At 45.5% G+C, this 13,928-nt stretch overlaps 1 protein-coding gene across 1 annotated transcript in view; it reads left to right on the plus strand.

Moving 5' to 3' along the window:
• Positions 1-13,708, plus strand: part of VPS39 (VPS39 subunit of HOPS complex) — a 134,051-nt gene extending 120,343 nt beyond the window's left edge. The window contains exons 23-25 of the mRNA XM_077261229.1: positions 324-458; positions 5,012-5,103; positions 12,673-13,708. Of these exons, the coding sequence (XP_077117344.1) occupies positions 324-458; positions 5,012-5,103; positions 12,673-12,748 (303 nt within the window). The 3' untranslated portion in view covers positions 12,749-13,708. The remainder of the gene's footprint in view (positions 1-323; positions 459-5,011; positions 5,104-12,672) is intronic.
• Positions 13,709-13,928: the final 220 nt, after the last annotated feature.

Genomic DNA, 13,928 nt, shown 5'->3' on the forward strand with positions numbered 1-13,928 from the left:
ATATCAAAAATTCCATAATCCCTCTACAGTCTTTCCTAAAAGTTAATGTGAAACAGAGCCATAAATTAACTACTTTTGGTTCCACTTGGGAAACATGTATATTTGTAATTATATAGAATGCCTACTAAGGTATGTTATCCTGTGTAGTTCATGATTTCGACCATCCGCAAAATTCCAAAAAAAGTAACAAACTGTTGAATACAGCGGCCCATGATCTGACCATGTACAGATCCCTAAACTCAACTGTATGTTATAGACACAGATTGTAAAGCCATCTTGCCACTTTGATGAATTTACATAATTAACCTTTTGATTGTGCACAGGCCATAGACTTATTACCAGCTAACACACAGATCCGAGAGATTCAGATCTTTCTTGAGAAAGTACTGGAGGAGAATGCTCAAAAGAAGAGATTCAATCAAGTCCTGAAGAACCTTCTGCACGCCGAGTTCCTTAGAGTAAGAGCTCAAAACACACAACAAACTGTGTTTCCAGATCTATGTTTTCTAGCATTGCTATTGCACTTTTTTTTTTTTCTGTTTCATTTAAAGTATTTCCCCACTTTACTTTCTCTGCCTTTGGGTTTCCGGACAATCTTTACACCACTGAGCTGCATAAATTAAAAAAAAAAAATGTTATAATTTTTTTTTTTTTTTTATAATTGTATGTTTTATTTATGTAAGACATTAATGTAAAATTATCCAGAAATCCCAGGCAGAGAAAATAAAGAGGGGAAATACACAAAATGAGACCTTTTAAAGAATAATTTTATACTCCACCCACGTAGCTGGTAACAGATATTTTACAGTTAATTTTTTTAAATAAATATTTGTTAAATTATTCCTCACATTCTCCCCACCCCCTCAAAAAGAATCAAACCCCTATTTATACCTCTCGAAAGCAAATTTGGGAGAGAGAAGAATCCACCTGTCAATGGTGAATCATTTTGTTTGGGAGGAATATGTTTGCTGCCAGAGGAGTCTGGCAATGGCTCTCAAATAGAGAACACTTCTGCGTATGGAAAATCAGGAAAGATGGATATTGGCCAACAACTATGTAATGTGTGTGGTCAACTCTACACGTTTTTGACAACCAAGAAGTTTAAGAGAACAAAAAGGAGAAATTCCAAACTTGTGACTGACCTCTTATTCTGCCAGAGGCTTACACACAAAATATACTTTGACGTAAATATTATTTTTAAAATGTCACACCTGTATACGTCTACTATACTTTTTTTTTTTTCTAAATTACTCCTTAGTGGCAAAAAATCTTCTTTCCCATAGAAAATTTTTATGAACACTCTAAGAAATAAAATGTGGTTCTTGTTATGCAGGCAATAAAAGATTTTATGGTGTGTATGGAAATTGAGGGTTGCGGGAACAATCCATACTACTGGCAATAAAGGATTGTGTAAGCTCTTGAGACTGTGACTGTTCATATATTTGAATGTGAGAGGGTACCTTAGCCCTTTACCCCCACCCCACCCCCCTTCCAAAGCAATTTTCACCTTCATGACCAGGCCAAATTTTGCATTTCTGACCCATGCCACTTTGTGGTAATAGCGCTGGAATGTTTCAATGGATCCCACTGCTTCTGAGATTGTTTTTTTTTTTTTTCTTGACCTTATAGTGCTAACCTTTCTCCAATATGACTTGCATTTATTTGTAAAAATATCGGAAATTTGGTGAAAATTCAGAAACTTTCTCAATTTTCAAACTTTTAATTCGTATGCTGTTAAACCAGAGTTGTGTCGCCAAAATAGTTAGAGTAAATAATAATAATTAACATTTCCCACATGTCTTCTTTACACTTGCATTATTTTTTAAACTATTTTTTTGTTAGGAAGTTATAAGGGTTAAAAGTTGACCAGCACTTTCTAATTTTTACAACAAAATTTACAAAACCATATTTTTGAGACCGCATCACATTTGAAGTGACTGTATGACAGAAAATGCCACAAAGTGACACCATTCTAAAAACTGCACCCATCAAGGTTCTCAAAACCACATTCACGAACTTTATTTAACGCAATGTGGAAGGAAAAGATGAAGATTCCCCCCCCCCTAAATTTTTATTTTCCTTTAGTTCCAAATTGTTTTATTGTCGTAAAGGTAACAGGAGAAAGCAGAGCCCACAATTTATTGTGCAATTTCTCCTGAGTATGTCGATGCCCCATATGTGGTGGAAAACTACTGTTTGGGTGCACAGCAGGGCTTGGAAGGGAAGAAACACCTGGCCCAAAGCAAGCACAGTCGCTGATAAGTGATGTTCAGCACTGATCAGCAAATGTACTGTAGGATGCACACACGGAGGTGGTACAAAGGGAGAAAAATAAGTCCTGGCCAAAAACAAGCACTGGTGCCGATCAGTGATGTGCGTCACTGACTAGTGCTCGGCAGCTGCAGGACACAAAAAATGAGCAATCAAATACTGATCAGTGCAGAAGGAGTGGGTAGGTGGAACCCGTCAGCAGGATTTTGCTAAGTAAAGTACACACATGGCCATATTGGCTTTTGTGATACTGATTAAAACGATACCTGTGGTGAAGAAATCAGTTTTGAAGATTTTGTGTAATTAGTGTTTAAAGTTTTCTTATAATCATAGCTTCGTGCATCGGGGCAGGACTGTGAGTAGGGTCTTCGGCTCTGCCACGGCTCCTCCGCTGTTCTTGTTGTCTTTATCGTCCTCCTGGTTTAACCCCTTAACGACCGCCGATACGCCTTTTAACGGTGGCAATTAAGGGTATTTAAACCACAGCGCCGCTTTTTAACGGCACTGAGGATTAAGTATATAGCGCCCCCCAGAGTCGGAATTTCTCCGGTGTGTCTGCCACCGGGGGTAGCTGAGACCCCAGAGAACATGATTTGGGTCGGTTTTTACCGACTCCGATGTTGAAATCGCCGTTATTAATGGTATAATGGCGGCCACAAAAAAAATCAGATTTTCCTCTTAATTTCTTTCTCTTCTCTGATGTGATCGCACATCAGAGGAGAGAGAGAAATAGGGTCCCCTGATCCACCCAGGTACCTCCGGTGTCCCTGCATCCCCCCGTGAAGTCCCCTGGGCCGCCGGCGTCTTCTGGGAGAAAATGGCGGGCGCATGCACAGTGCACCTGCAGAGATCGGCCGGCCGGCACCCGACAACAATAGGAAATTTTTCGTATTGGTTAATTTTGATCACTGTGATAGACCCTATCACAGTGACCAAAATAAAAAAAATAGTAAATGAAACCCCCCTTTATTACCCCCTTAGTTAGGTAAAAATAAAAAAATGTATTTCCATTTTTCCATTAGGGTTGGGCTAAAGTGGTTTGGGCTTAGAATTGGGGAGCTCCACTGTTTAGATACATCAGGGGGGTCTCCAAACGCGACATGTCACCACCATTGTTTCCAGCCAATTTTGCGTTCAATAAGTCAAACGGTGCTCCCTCCTTTCTGAGCCCTGCTAGACACGCCAACAGTGGCTTTCCCCCACATACGGGGTTTTGGCGTACTCAGGACAAATTGCACAACAAATTTTGTGGTCCATTTCCTCATGACAACCTTGTGAAAATAAAAAAAACTTGGTTCCAAAGTAAAATTTTTGTGAAAAAAGTTAAATGTTAATTTCTTCCTTCCACATTGCTTTAGTTCTTGTGAAGCACCTGAAGGGTTAATAAACTTCTTGAATGTGGTTTTGAGCACCTTGAGGGGTGCAGTTTTTAGAATGGTGTCACTTTTGAGTATTTTCTATTATATTGACGCCCCAAACTCACTTCAAATGTGAGGTGGTCTCTAATAAAATGGTTTTGTAAAAATTTTTTGAAAAAATGAGAAATAGCTGATCAACTTTTAACCCTTCTAACTTACAACAAAAATACATTTTGTTTCCAAAATTGTGCTGATGTAAAGTAGACATGTGTGAAATGTTTAGACCTATAGTGCTACAGTCCAAGTTCTCATATTAATGTTTCTAGGACTGTATAACATAATGGAAGCAAAAAAAAATTAACAAAATTTACAAAAGTAATAAACTTTATTTAAATATTACAAATAACAACATCATATCAACAATAAATATGTGAGAAACACAAGAGACAGACAAGAAAACAGAGGATAAGGGATTTTGCCAAGGCAGCAAACTGCAGAGTAGAAACCACACCACACTAAATTACATTGTATATAAAAAGCCCCAATCTGGGATTCTATATATAGATACAACCATGGCACTTAAGTCATAACTTAACTTAAGACTTGATAAAGAGATTCAAACAGGGTATAAATGGACTGAGATAGTACAACATATTCAGAGTAGTAACTGACCAGTTTAAACCTCTAGCACAAAAAAAATAGATTTAAGATGTAACATATTGGCTTGCTATACCTGTAGCCATGGTTGATCTGTAGAGGGTGGGTAAATCCTGCTGCCGCGCTACCAGGCATGTTGGAAATGTCATTTATTAACTATTTTGTGTGACACCACTCTCCGATTTAAGGAAATAAAAATTTAAAGTTTGAAAATTGCTAAATTTTCGCCATATTTTGTTTTTTTCCATAAATAAAGTCATATCGAAGAAATTTTACCACTAACATGAAGTACAATATGTCATGAAAAAATCAGTGTCTCAGGATCCGTTAAAGTGTTCCACAGTTATAACCACATAAAGTGACAATGGTCATAATTGTAAAAATTGGCCTGGTCATTAAGTACCAAATTGGCTCTGTCACTAAGGGGTTAAACTTGATCGGGCGGCGCTAGTGCATATTGACATCCTGACAGTCTTCAGGAAAATGGCGTGAGTGGCAGTTCATGCACGGATTTAGACCTCTGCTCAATGACGAGCCAAGATCTCAGACCACGTGAACAGCGGAGGGGCAGTGGCAGCGCCTACATCAGTGTTTCCAGTATTCCTTAATATGTAGTACAAATGTTATTCAGTAGTGTCAATAAATGATGACCCTTTATATAAACCAGATATGAAATATTGATTTTTTTATTTTTTTTTCTCATGAATTATTCATATGTTGTGCAGGTACAGGAGGAGAGGATTTCCCATCAACAGGTCAAATGTGTTATTACAGAAGAAAAGATTTGCAGTGTTTGCAAAAAAAAGATTGGAAACAGGTAAAGAAAGGTAGCAGCACATATATACTGTGTGCACCCTTGGACGTCGCTGTAGTGAATGTGCAGCACAGGGAGGATGGCCAGCTCCAAGGCATTGGAAAGAACTCTGATTGTGGACGTTTACCCCTTAAATATCAAAGTTATACAGAAGTAGGCTTCCTCTGTGTGTATGGCAGATAAGGGCCTAATGAATGTACCCAGGTCTGCTATCTTTGTACATATTTTAGGCCCAATGTTAGATCAGCAATAAAGCAATTATAGTAAAGTCCCCACTGGGATTAAAAAATCATGTAAATATCTTTAGAAAAATTTGTGCAAGGTCATTTTTTAATGTTTAACTAGAAACATGATATAATAGGCGATGTCAAGCAGAATAACACTTTTTACTCTGTCGCCTCATTGGGGGACACAGGACCATGGGTGTTATGCTGCTGTCCACTAGGAGGCGACACTATGCATAATCTGAAAAAGATTAACTGTGGCTCCTCCTATGCAGTATACACCCCTGGACGGCATCAGCCTTCTCCAGTTTTTGCTTAGTGTCGCATAGGAGGCACACCTAAAAGATTTTTACTCCGTTTTTTCTGACGGGATTACAGATGAAGAAAAGAGGGTCTCCTGTGAGACTCCCGGCATGGCTCCTTCCTTGGCCCCCTATTATGAGGTGCCCAGTTGAAGTAGAGATGGCTATTCCCCATGTTGCTCCTTCCCCAGTCCCTCGGGTGCTGGTTCGAAGTCGAGACCCCCCCCTCCTTCCCCAATTCCTTTTGGTTTCTGGGTTGAGGTCGAGGCGAGGATAAAGGCCCCTGAAGGTGTGACAACAGCACCCTCCCTAATCCCCCTCTGGGGGTATTAGGTTGAGACACCTCAGGTAAGGCCTGTACAGGCAGCATTCTACAGCTCCCAGCAATGGGCCAGCACACTGCCCCTGCATCCAGGGACCCCAGCCCAGCTGCGGGCTCCTGTTGGGGCCGGGGGGAGTGCAGGCAGGCATGGCACATACGGACACAGGGCTCCCTGCGCCCCTGTCTCTGCAGCAGCATCAGCTCTATACTGCCTCAGGGAGACCCCAACCGGGCTCCCCCTTCCACTTATAGCCCCACCGCCATCCTGCCTTTAAATCCGGAGGGGTCCGGTTCAGATCCGACCCCCTCCCGGACTTTCACGCCGGCCTGGAGCCCTTCTGGGCCTCAGGCATCTAATTTAGGCCCCGGCTTCGGCCTAGCTGAAGCTGCCGCCTCCTCTCCGCCCCCCAGCCCGCCCCCCGGATGACAAATATGACACTCTACAGTGTCATAAAGGGGGTGGATCGAGACAGAAAGGGCGCTTTTTTACACAGCTTTGCCGCCTTTTTCCAGCTCTCCGCCCCCTTCTCCTCCTTCCTCTTTTTCTCAGCAGCCATTTTTCTGCTGCAGATTAACCCTGCATCTCCCGATCTGCAGGACCAGGCAGCCAGTCTCCGGGGGGCACAGGACTGTGGATCTTCGGCACTGGACCTAGGGGCACACTGGTGGTGTAAGATCACAGCTGGGTTTTTTACTCAGCTGTGAATCCATATTACCTATAAGGCTCCCCTATAGGTTTCTCTACCCCTTTAAGGTCCTCTGCCGGCATCGGGGCACTATGCCGGGCTCAATGTCCAAGAGAACCAGGCAGAACTGCTATTATGCATTCTGCACAGCCTGCGGGACCGCTCTCCCCAGTATCAGCACGTACCCGCATTGTCATAACTGTATACAAACTAATGTGTCAGAGCCCCAAGAAGCCCTTGCCAATGCCTCGGTGTCTAATGCCACGCCGGAATGGGCTACTCAGATATCGCAATCTATGACGCAGTCTATAGATAACCTAACCTCCACATTGCTTCAGGCTTTGCAGGGTCATGCCCCGGCTATGACCGTTACCCAGCAAAGGGAGAGCTTGACTCAAGAACAAGATGACCCTGGCACATCCACGTCTAGGTCAGCACGCAAGCGGACCCATAGATCAAGTCCATCTGCGTCATCCCATAGCACACGGTCATCCCCCTCTAGGGAGAGACACCGTAGCTCCAGGTCATCTAGACCGTCCCATTCCAGGGACAGACAATGCAGATCTCCGCAATCCCCGACCAGAGAAGGCCTCCTCCCCGGCCCACTCAGCAGGGGACGCCTCAGTGATACACAGGACTCGGAAGGCATCTGCGACTCTGACTCAGACAGGGAAACAGAGGGGTCCCTGATCCCAATCCCTCCTAGCAATACAGCGTTAGTTGAGGACATCATTTCTTCCAGCCATCAGGTGCTGGACATTTCTGATCCGCCACCAGAGGCCCCAGAACATAAGATTTCCTTTGAAGGACCTCTGAAGCCGCCTAAGGTTTTCTCTAACCACCCAGAGTTTAAGGCGATCCTTAAAAAGCAGCTCTCACAGCCTGAGAAAAAATTAGCTAATCGCAAATATCTGGAGGCGAGGTACCCCTTCCCACAGAAGGACACCAAGGAATGGACAGATCCACCTGAAGTGGACCCCCCAGTCTCTAGGCTGGCAGCACAGACCCTCCTTTCACTGCCAGATAGCTCAACCCTCAGGGACGCAGCAGACCGGCAGGTAGAACGCATGGCTCGTTCAATTTTCAAGGCAGCAGGGGCATCCCTGGCTCCCGCGTTCGCCTGTTTGGGCTGCCAAGGCCATTCTGGCCTGGGCTAAGAATTTACAAGCTCTCCAAGCATCCGCTCCTGAGCTGTCGGACCAAGCGGTTCAAATAGCAGTTGTAGCAGACTACATGCTCCATGCAGCTCTGGATTCAGCAAGGGGAGTAGCGGGGATAGCATCAAACGCCATCACGATTCGGCGTATCCTCTGGCTGCGGGAATGGAAAGCGGACGCAGCCTCAAAGAAGTCCCTCACGCACCTCCCCTACCTCAGTGGGAGACTTTTCGGTGAACAGTTGGACACTATGATATCCAACGCCACCGGGGGTAAGAGTACTTCTCTTCCCCAACTGAAACCTAAACGCACTTACAAGAAGTGTAACCAAACTCGATTCTGATCCTTTCGGAATTCCTCGGGCTGGTCCGTCTCACGTCCAGCAAAAAATCGTAACCGTTCCCCACGCAGGGACAACTCACGATCGACGCAAAGGTCGGACAAGACCTGGCAGTCAAAAGCAGGCCCGCCTAAGCCCAGAGGAGGAAAATCTCAGACTTTCTCCTCATCATGACTCAGACTCCGGAAGACACCACACCAGTAGGCGGCCGACTTTTGCTCTTTCATCAAGTCTGGCTGCCTATTACAGAAGACAGGTGGGTCGGGGAACTAGTGTCTTCCGGATACAAAATAGACTTCATCTCCAACCCACCGGACCGATTCTTCCTCTCTGTCCCCCCAAAACCGCCAGCCAAGGCTCGTGCCTACCACCAAGCGGTCTCCTTGCTTTTTCAAGCAGGAGTCATAGTACCGGTACCCACGACCGACCGCTTCCGAGGGTTCTACTCCAATCTGTTCGTAGTTCCCAAGAAAGGAGGCAGCGTACGGCCCATACTAGACCTAAAACAACTCAACAAATATGTACGGGTCAGTCATTTCCGCATGGAGTCCCTTCGGTCCATCATTGCGTCCATGGAGAAGGGAGAATATCTCGCCTCCATAGACATACGAGATGCATACCTGCATATACCCATTGCACCTGCCCATCAGAGGTTTCTCAGGTTCGCAATAGGCCAGGACCACTACCAATTCGTGGCTCTCCCTTTCTGACTCGCCACGGCTCCCAGAGTGTTCACCAAAGTCATGGCAGCCACCATGGACGTCCTGCACTCCAGAGGCATAGTAGTCGTTCCATACCTGGACGATCTACTCATCAAGGCTCCCACCTTCAAGGACTGCGAGCTCAGCGTCTCAATCACAACCGATACTCTGTCGCATGGGCTGGTTAATCAACCTACAAAAGTCATCACCAACCCAGTCAGTCCCTGACCTTCCTGGGAATGTTATTCAACACCTCCAGTGGTCTAGTGCTCCTTCCCAAGGACAAGGCACTGGCTCTCCGACTAGCAGTTCGCACCCTCCTCCGCAAACCCCCTCGATCTCTCCGGTTTGCCATGAGTCCTCGGCAAGATGGCAGCAGCAATAGAAGCGGTCCCATTTGCCCAGTTTCACCTCAGACCTCTCCAACTAGCCATTCTCAAGTCCTGGGACAGGAATCCCTTTTCTCTCGACAGGGAGTTCCAGCTAACGTCGTCAACCAGGAGGTCCCTGCACTGGTGGCTCAAGCCAACCTCGCTAGCAAAGGGGAAATCCTTTCTCACAGGTCAATGGAAGGTTCTGACCACCGACGCGAGCCTGACTGGTTGGGGTGCGGTGCACCTACACCACAGGGCAAGTGGTCCCCAGTGGAAGCGACCATGCCCATCAACATCCTGGAAATTCGTGCCATCCTTCTGGCATTGAGGGCCTTCCATCACTTACTGGCAGCCTCTCACATCAGAATACAGTCGGACAATGCCACGGCTGTGGCATATGTGAATCACCAAGGGGGGACCCGCAGTACCCAGGCGATGCGAGAAGTGTCACACATCCTCCACTGGGTGGAGGACACAGGGTCGGTTCTTTCGGCGGTCCACATTCCGGGTGTGGACAACTGGGAAGCGGACTTCCTCAGCCGACAAGGAATAGACTCGGGAGAGTGGTCTCTCCATCCGAAATTTTTCACCAGATCTGTCTCCGCTGGGGGACCCCGGATGTGGACCTAATGGCATCCCACTTCAATGCCAAGGTCTCCAACTTCATGGCCAGAACACACGATCCGCGGTCGCTCGGAGCAGATGCTCTGGTTCAGGACTGGACCCAGTTCCAGCTTCTGTATATTTTTCCACCTCTCCCCGATATCCAGAGTGGTGAGGAAGATCAAACCAGTGGGAGTTCCAACCATCCTAATTGCACCGGACTAGCCCAGACGCACATGGTACGCCGACATCGTACAACTCACAGCAGACGCCCCCTGGCGTCTCCCCGACCGCCACGATCTTCTATCACAAGGCCCGTTCTACCACCAGAACTCGGGGGCTCTCAATTTGACGGCGTGGCCCTTGAGACCTGGCTTCTAACCCAGGCAGGGCTCTCGACGGACGTCATTGGAACCATGATCAGGGCACGGAAGCCAGCCTCTGCCAAGATTTATTACCGTACCTGGAAGGCTTTCTTTACCTGGTGCGAATCTCGTGGCCAGATCCCACTCCATTATTCCCTACCCAAAGTACTTGGTTTTCTCCAATCGGGTCTGGAGGCCAGGCTGTCATTGGGCTCGCTTAAGAGCCAGGTGTCAGCCCTCTCAGTGCTTTTTCAAAGGCACATTGCTACCAAGCCGCAAGTAAGGACTTTCCTTCAGGGGGTTTCCCGATTGGTTCCCCCCTACAGACGACCACTACAAACGTGGGACCTCAACCTGGTCCTGACAGCATTGCAGGAACCACCCTTCGAACCCCTTAAGGAGGTCCCGCTCTGCCTTCTTTCCCAGAAGGTGGTTTTCCTGGTGGCAATCACCTCGCTACGTAGGGTGTCTGAACTGTCAGCATTCTCCTGCAGACGGCCCTTCCTGGCTTTTCACCAGGACAAGGTAGTTCTTCGTACGGTCCCATCCTTCCTTCCGAAGGTTGTGTCCAACTTCCACCTCAATGAGGAAATTTCACTACCATCCCTTTGTCCGGTTCCGGATCATAGAGTGGAGAAGGCTCTGCATACGCTTGACCTTGTCAGGGCATTGCGTATATACGTGTCTAGGACTGCGTCCTTCCGGAGGTCTGATTCTCTTTTCCTCCTTCCGGAAGGCGGCCACAAGGGTCTGCCTGCTTCCAAAGCTACCCTTGCCAGGTGGATCAAATCCACCATACAAGAGGCCTACCGCCTTAAGAATTCTCCTCTTCCAGCCGGTATTACGGCACACTCTACACGGGCGGCAGGGGCCTCCTGGGCCATTCGGCACCAGGCTTCGGCACAAAAAGTGTGTAAGGCGGCCACTTGAACTAGCCTACACACGTTTACTAAACACTACAGGGTTCATACCCAGTCCTCAGCGGACGCGAGCCTGGGTAGATGTGTCCTGCAGGTGGCGGTGCCCTAAGTATAGGGGCCTGTCTGCACAATATTCGTCCATTGCTTCCCACCCAGGGACTGCTTTAGGACGTCCCATGGTCCTGTGTCCCCCAATGAAGCGACAGAGTAAAGGAGATTTTTGTGTACTCACCGTAAAATCTCTTTCTCTTAGCCTCTAATTGGGGGACACAGCTCCCACCCTGTTGCCCTTTCCGGGCCGTTGTAACTGTTGAGTTCTCATATTGTTTGCTTGATCTCGTACATAGTTGCCTTTCTTACAGGCATAATTATGTTATTCATGTTACATGGTTGCCTTCTTACAGGCATAATTATGTTGTTCATGTTACGTTCCTCCTACTGCTTTTGCATAAAACTGGAGAAGGCTGATGCCGTCCAGGGGTGTATACTGCAGAGGAGGAGCCACAGTTAATCTTTTTCAGATTATGCATAGTGTCGCCTCCTAGTGGACAGCAGCATAACACCCATGGTCCTGTGTCCCCCAATTAGAGGCTAAGAGAGATTTTACGGTGAGTACACAAAAATCTCCTTTTTTATTAATACATTTTTTTTTAATTCACCTGTCCATTGTGGAGATATTGGCAATATATTTGGCACTTACGTTTTTGTTTTTTTTTAGTCTTAAGTGGGTGTTACAACTGGGGGCATGTACCCTTTCCTCTTTCCGACTAATCACAAGCAGACACCAACACACTTTATATACACATACATATATTATGGATGTGTTTTGTACAAATCCATACAATGAGACTTACAAAGATCAGTGGGTCCATACTGACCTTTTTATGCCACTTGAATTCTTAAAGAATCTGTTGGGCCTTGTTCACACGTTCAGTATTTGGTCAGTATTTTCCAGCAGTATTTGTAAGCCAAACCCAGGAGTGGGTGATAAATACAAAAGCGGCGACGTGTGTTTCTATTATACTTTTCCTCTGATTGTTCCACTCCTGGTTTCAGCTTGCAAATACTGATGTAAAATACTGACCAAATACTGAACGTGGCCCTAAAGAGAATATTTTGGTAGGTTCCATATAGCAGTATCTCTAAGGGTAAATATTAATCCATATTTGGTCCCTTTTTTCTCTGCAGAGATGTAACATTGCTTTGCTGTGAGCACATGGCCCATAACTGGCACAATTTCCCTGAAAATAAAGTTATTCATACCAGTACCGTATTTATAAAGCTCATGGAGCACTTTAGCTAATAGTCCGCAGTGGTGTCGGCAATGGGTTGCTTTTAGGTCTCACATACGGTAACTGATTGAGAGCTTCCTGCCACGGCTAGGCGCTCTTCAGAAGCCAGGGTGTGCCTTGTTAGGGGAATAATCTGCTTGGGTGCCTTTCTTCCTAAACCTCACCCAGCATATATTCTAGTAGTCAGCTTTAAGCTATGGCTGTCCAATGAACGGAGACAGCATGGAATATCATGGTGGTGTTACAACTTGTGTAACTTGAATGTTGTTTTTTTCTTTGTTTGCAGTGCATTCGCTCGTTATCCAAACGGCGTGGTCGTCCACTACTTCTGTGCAAAGGATGTAAGTTCTGCGGACACTTGAACAACTACAATCCATATACAATATGGTAGAAGACCTGCTGTGGCGCCATGAAGCTGTCACTTGGGGGTGCGCTGCAGCACTGGCAGTCGGACCTGTATTTTGCATCTTTTGTACTTTGAGCGCTGTCTGTTTGAGACCACTCAGATTTTCAAAAAAAAATAAAGGGCATACATTATTCAATAGGACTTAGGCCTAGTGAGGCTGATGTACTTTTTATGAAAATCCATGCCACACGGCATAATCCTAAGATTAGCTTGTTGTGAGCGAAAAAGCTCATGAGTTGAGCTATATTCAATCTTTGTCTACCCAGCTTGGCATGGACATTCTGACATTAATTTTCATGGTAAGTTCACCGGCCCGTTTAGGTTTAAGAAACGTATCCACGTATGCAGTTTGTAATGTGAAATCTGGTGCCAGAAAATGTATTATTTTTTTATTTTCCAACAGCTAGACTCTGTTCTAACAATGTAGATTCTGCTGAGTCCTACTGTAAGTCTTATACACCGACTGCACGTGTAGCGTTGACCAGTCTTGCACACCTTCCTTTAATGGAGTTAATGAAGAATTTATACTTTAAAGCTGTAAAGATTTGTTAATGTATGTACATAGATCTTTATAACAAGGTGGGGCATGTCCTTATCCTACACACTTTGTACAATATTCTGTTTATTCACCTACAATAGAGTTCCAGTGCTAAAAATGAATGTAATGATGCATAAAGTCGGCTTACACTATGTTGTGACCATTCCTACTGTCTCCTACACTATATGAAGCCTTTACAGGACAAGAACTATATTTTTAATGAAAGGATGATCAGCTTGTTAATTTCTATTCCCCTCACCATACCATAGGGAACGCAGTCTTCATTTTTAAGGAGCCTTTAGGTAGCCGATTATGTTTGAAGTGCAATTTTCTGGGGGTTTTCTTTTGTAGTTGCTGAATAAATGGTACACCAGTTAACATTTGATTGTCTCAGTTATTCAGAATTACTGGGAGAATTCTATTAAAAAATAAATGAATGATATGAATTAGATGAGCTATGGCATCACACCCCAACACTGCCCTCTGCAGCAAAGCTGGGAGAAACTGGCGTTAAAACAACAAGTTGTAAAATCTTGGTGCAACTCCAGTTTGCACCAAAATTTTAGCAACTTTTCAAAGTTTTTATGCCACTTTTTGC

This window comes from Ranitomeya variabilis, chromosome 1, assembly GCF_051348905.1.
Source record: "Ranitomeya variabilis isolate aRanVar5 chromosome 1, aRanVar5.hap1, whole genome shotgun sequence".
Lineage (NCBI taxonomy): Eukaryota > Metazoa > Chordata > Amphibia > Anura > Dendrobatidae > Ranitomeya > Ranitomeya variabilis.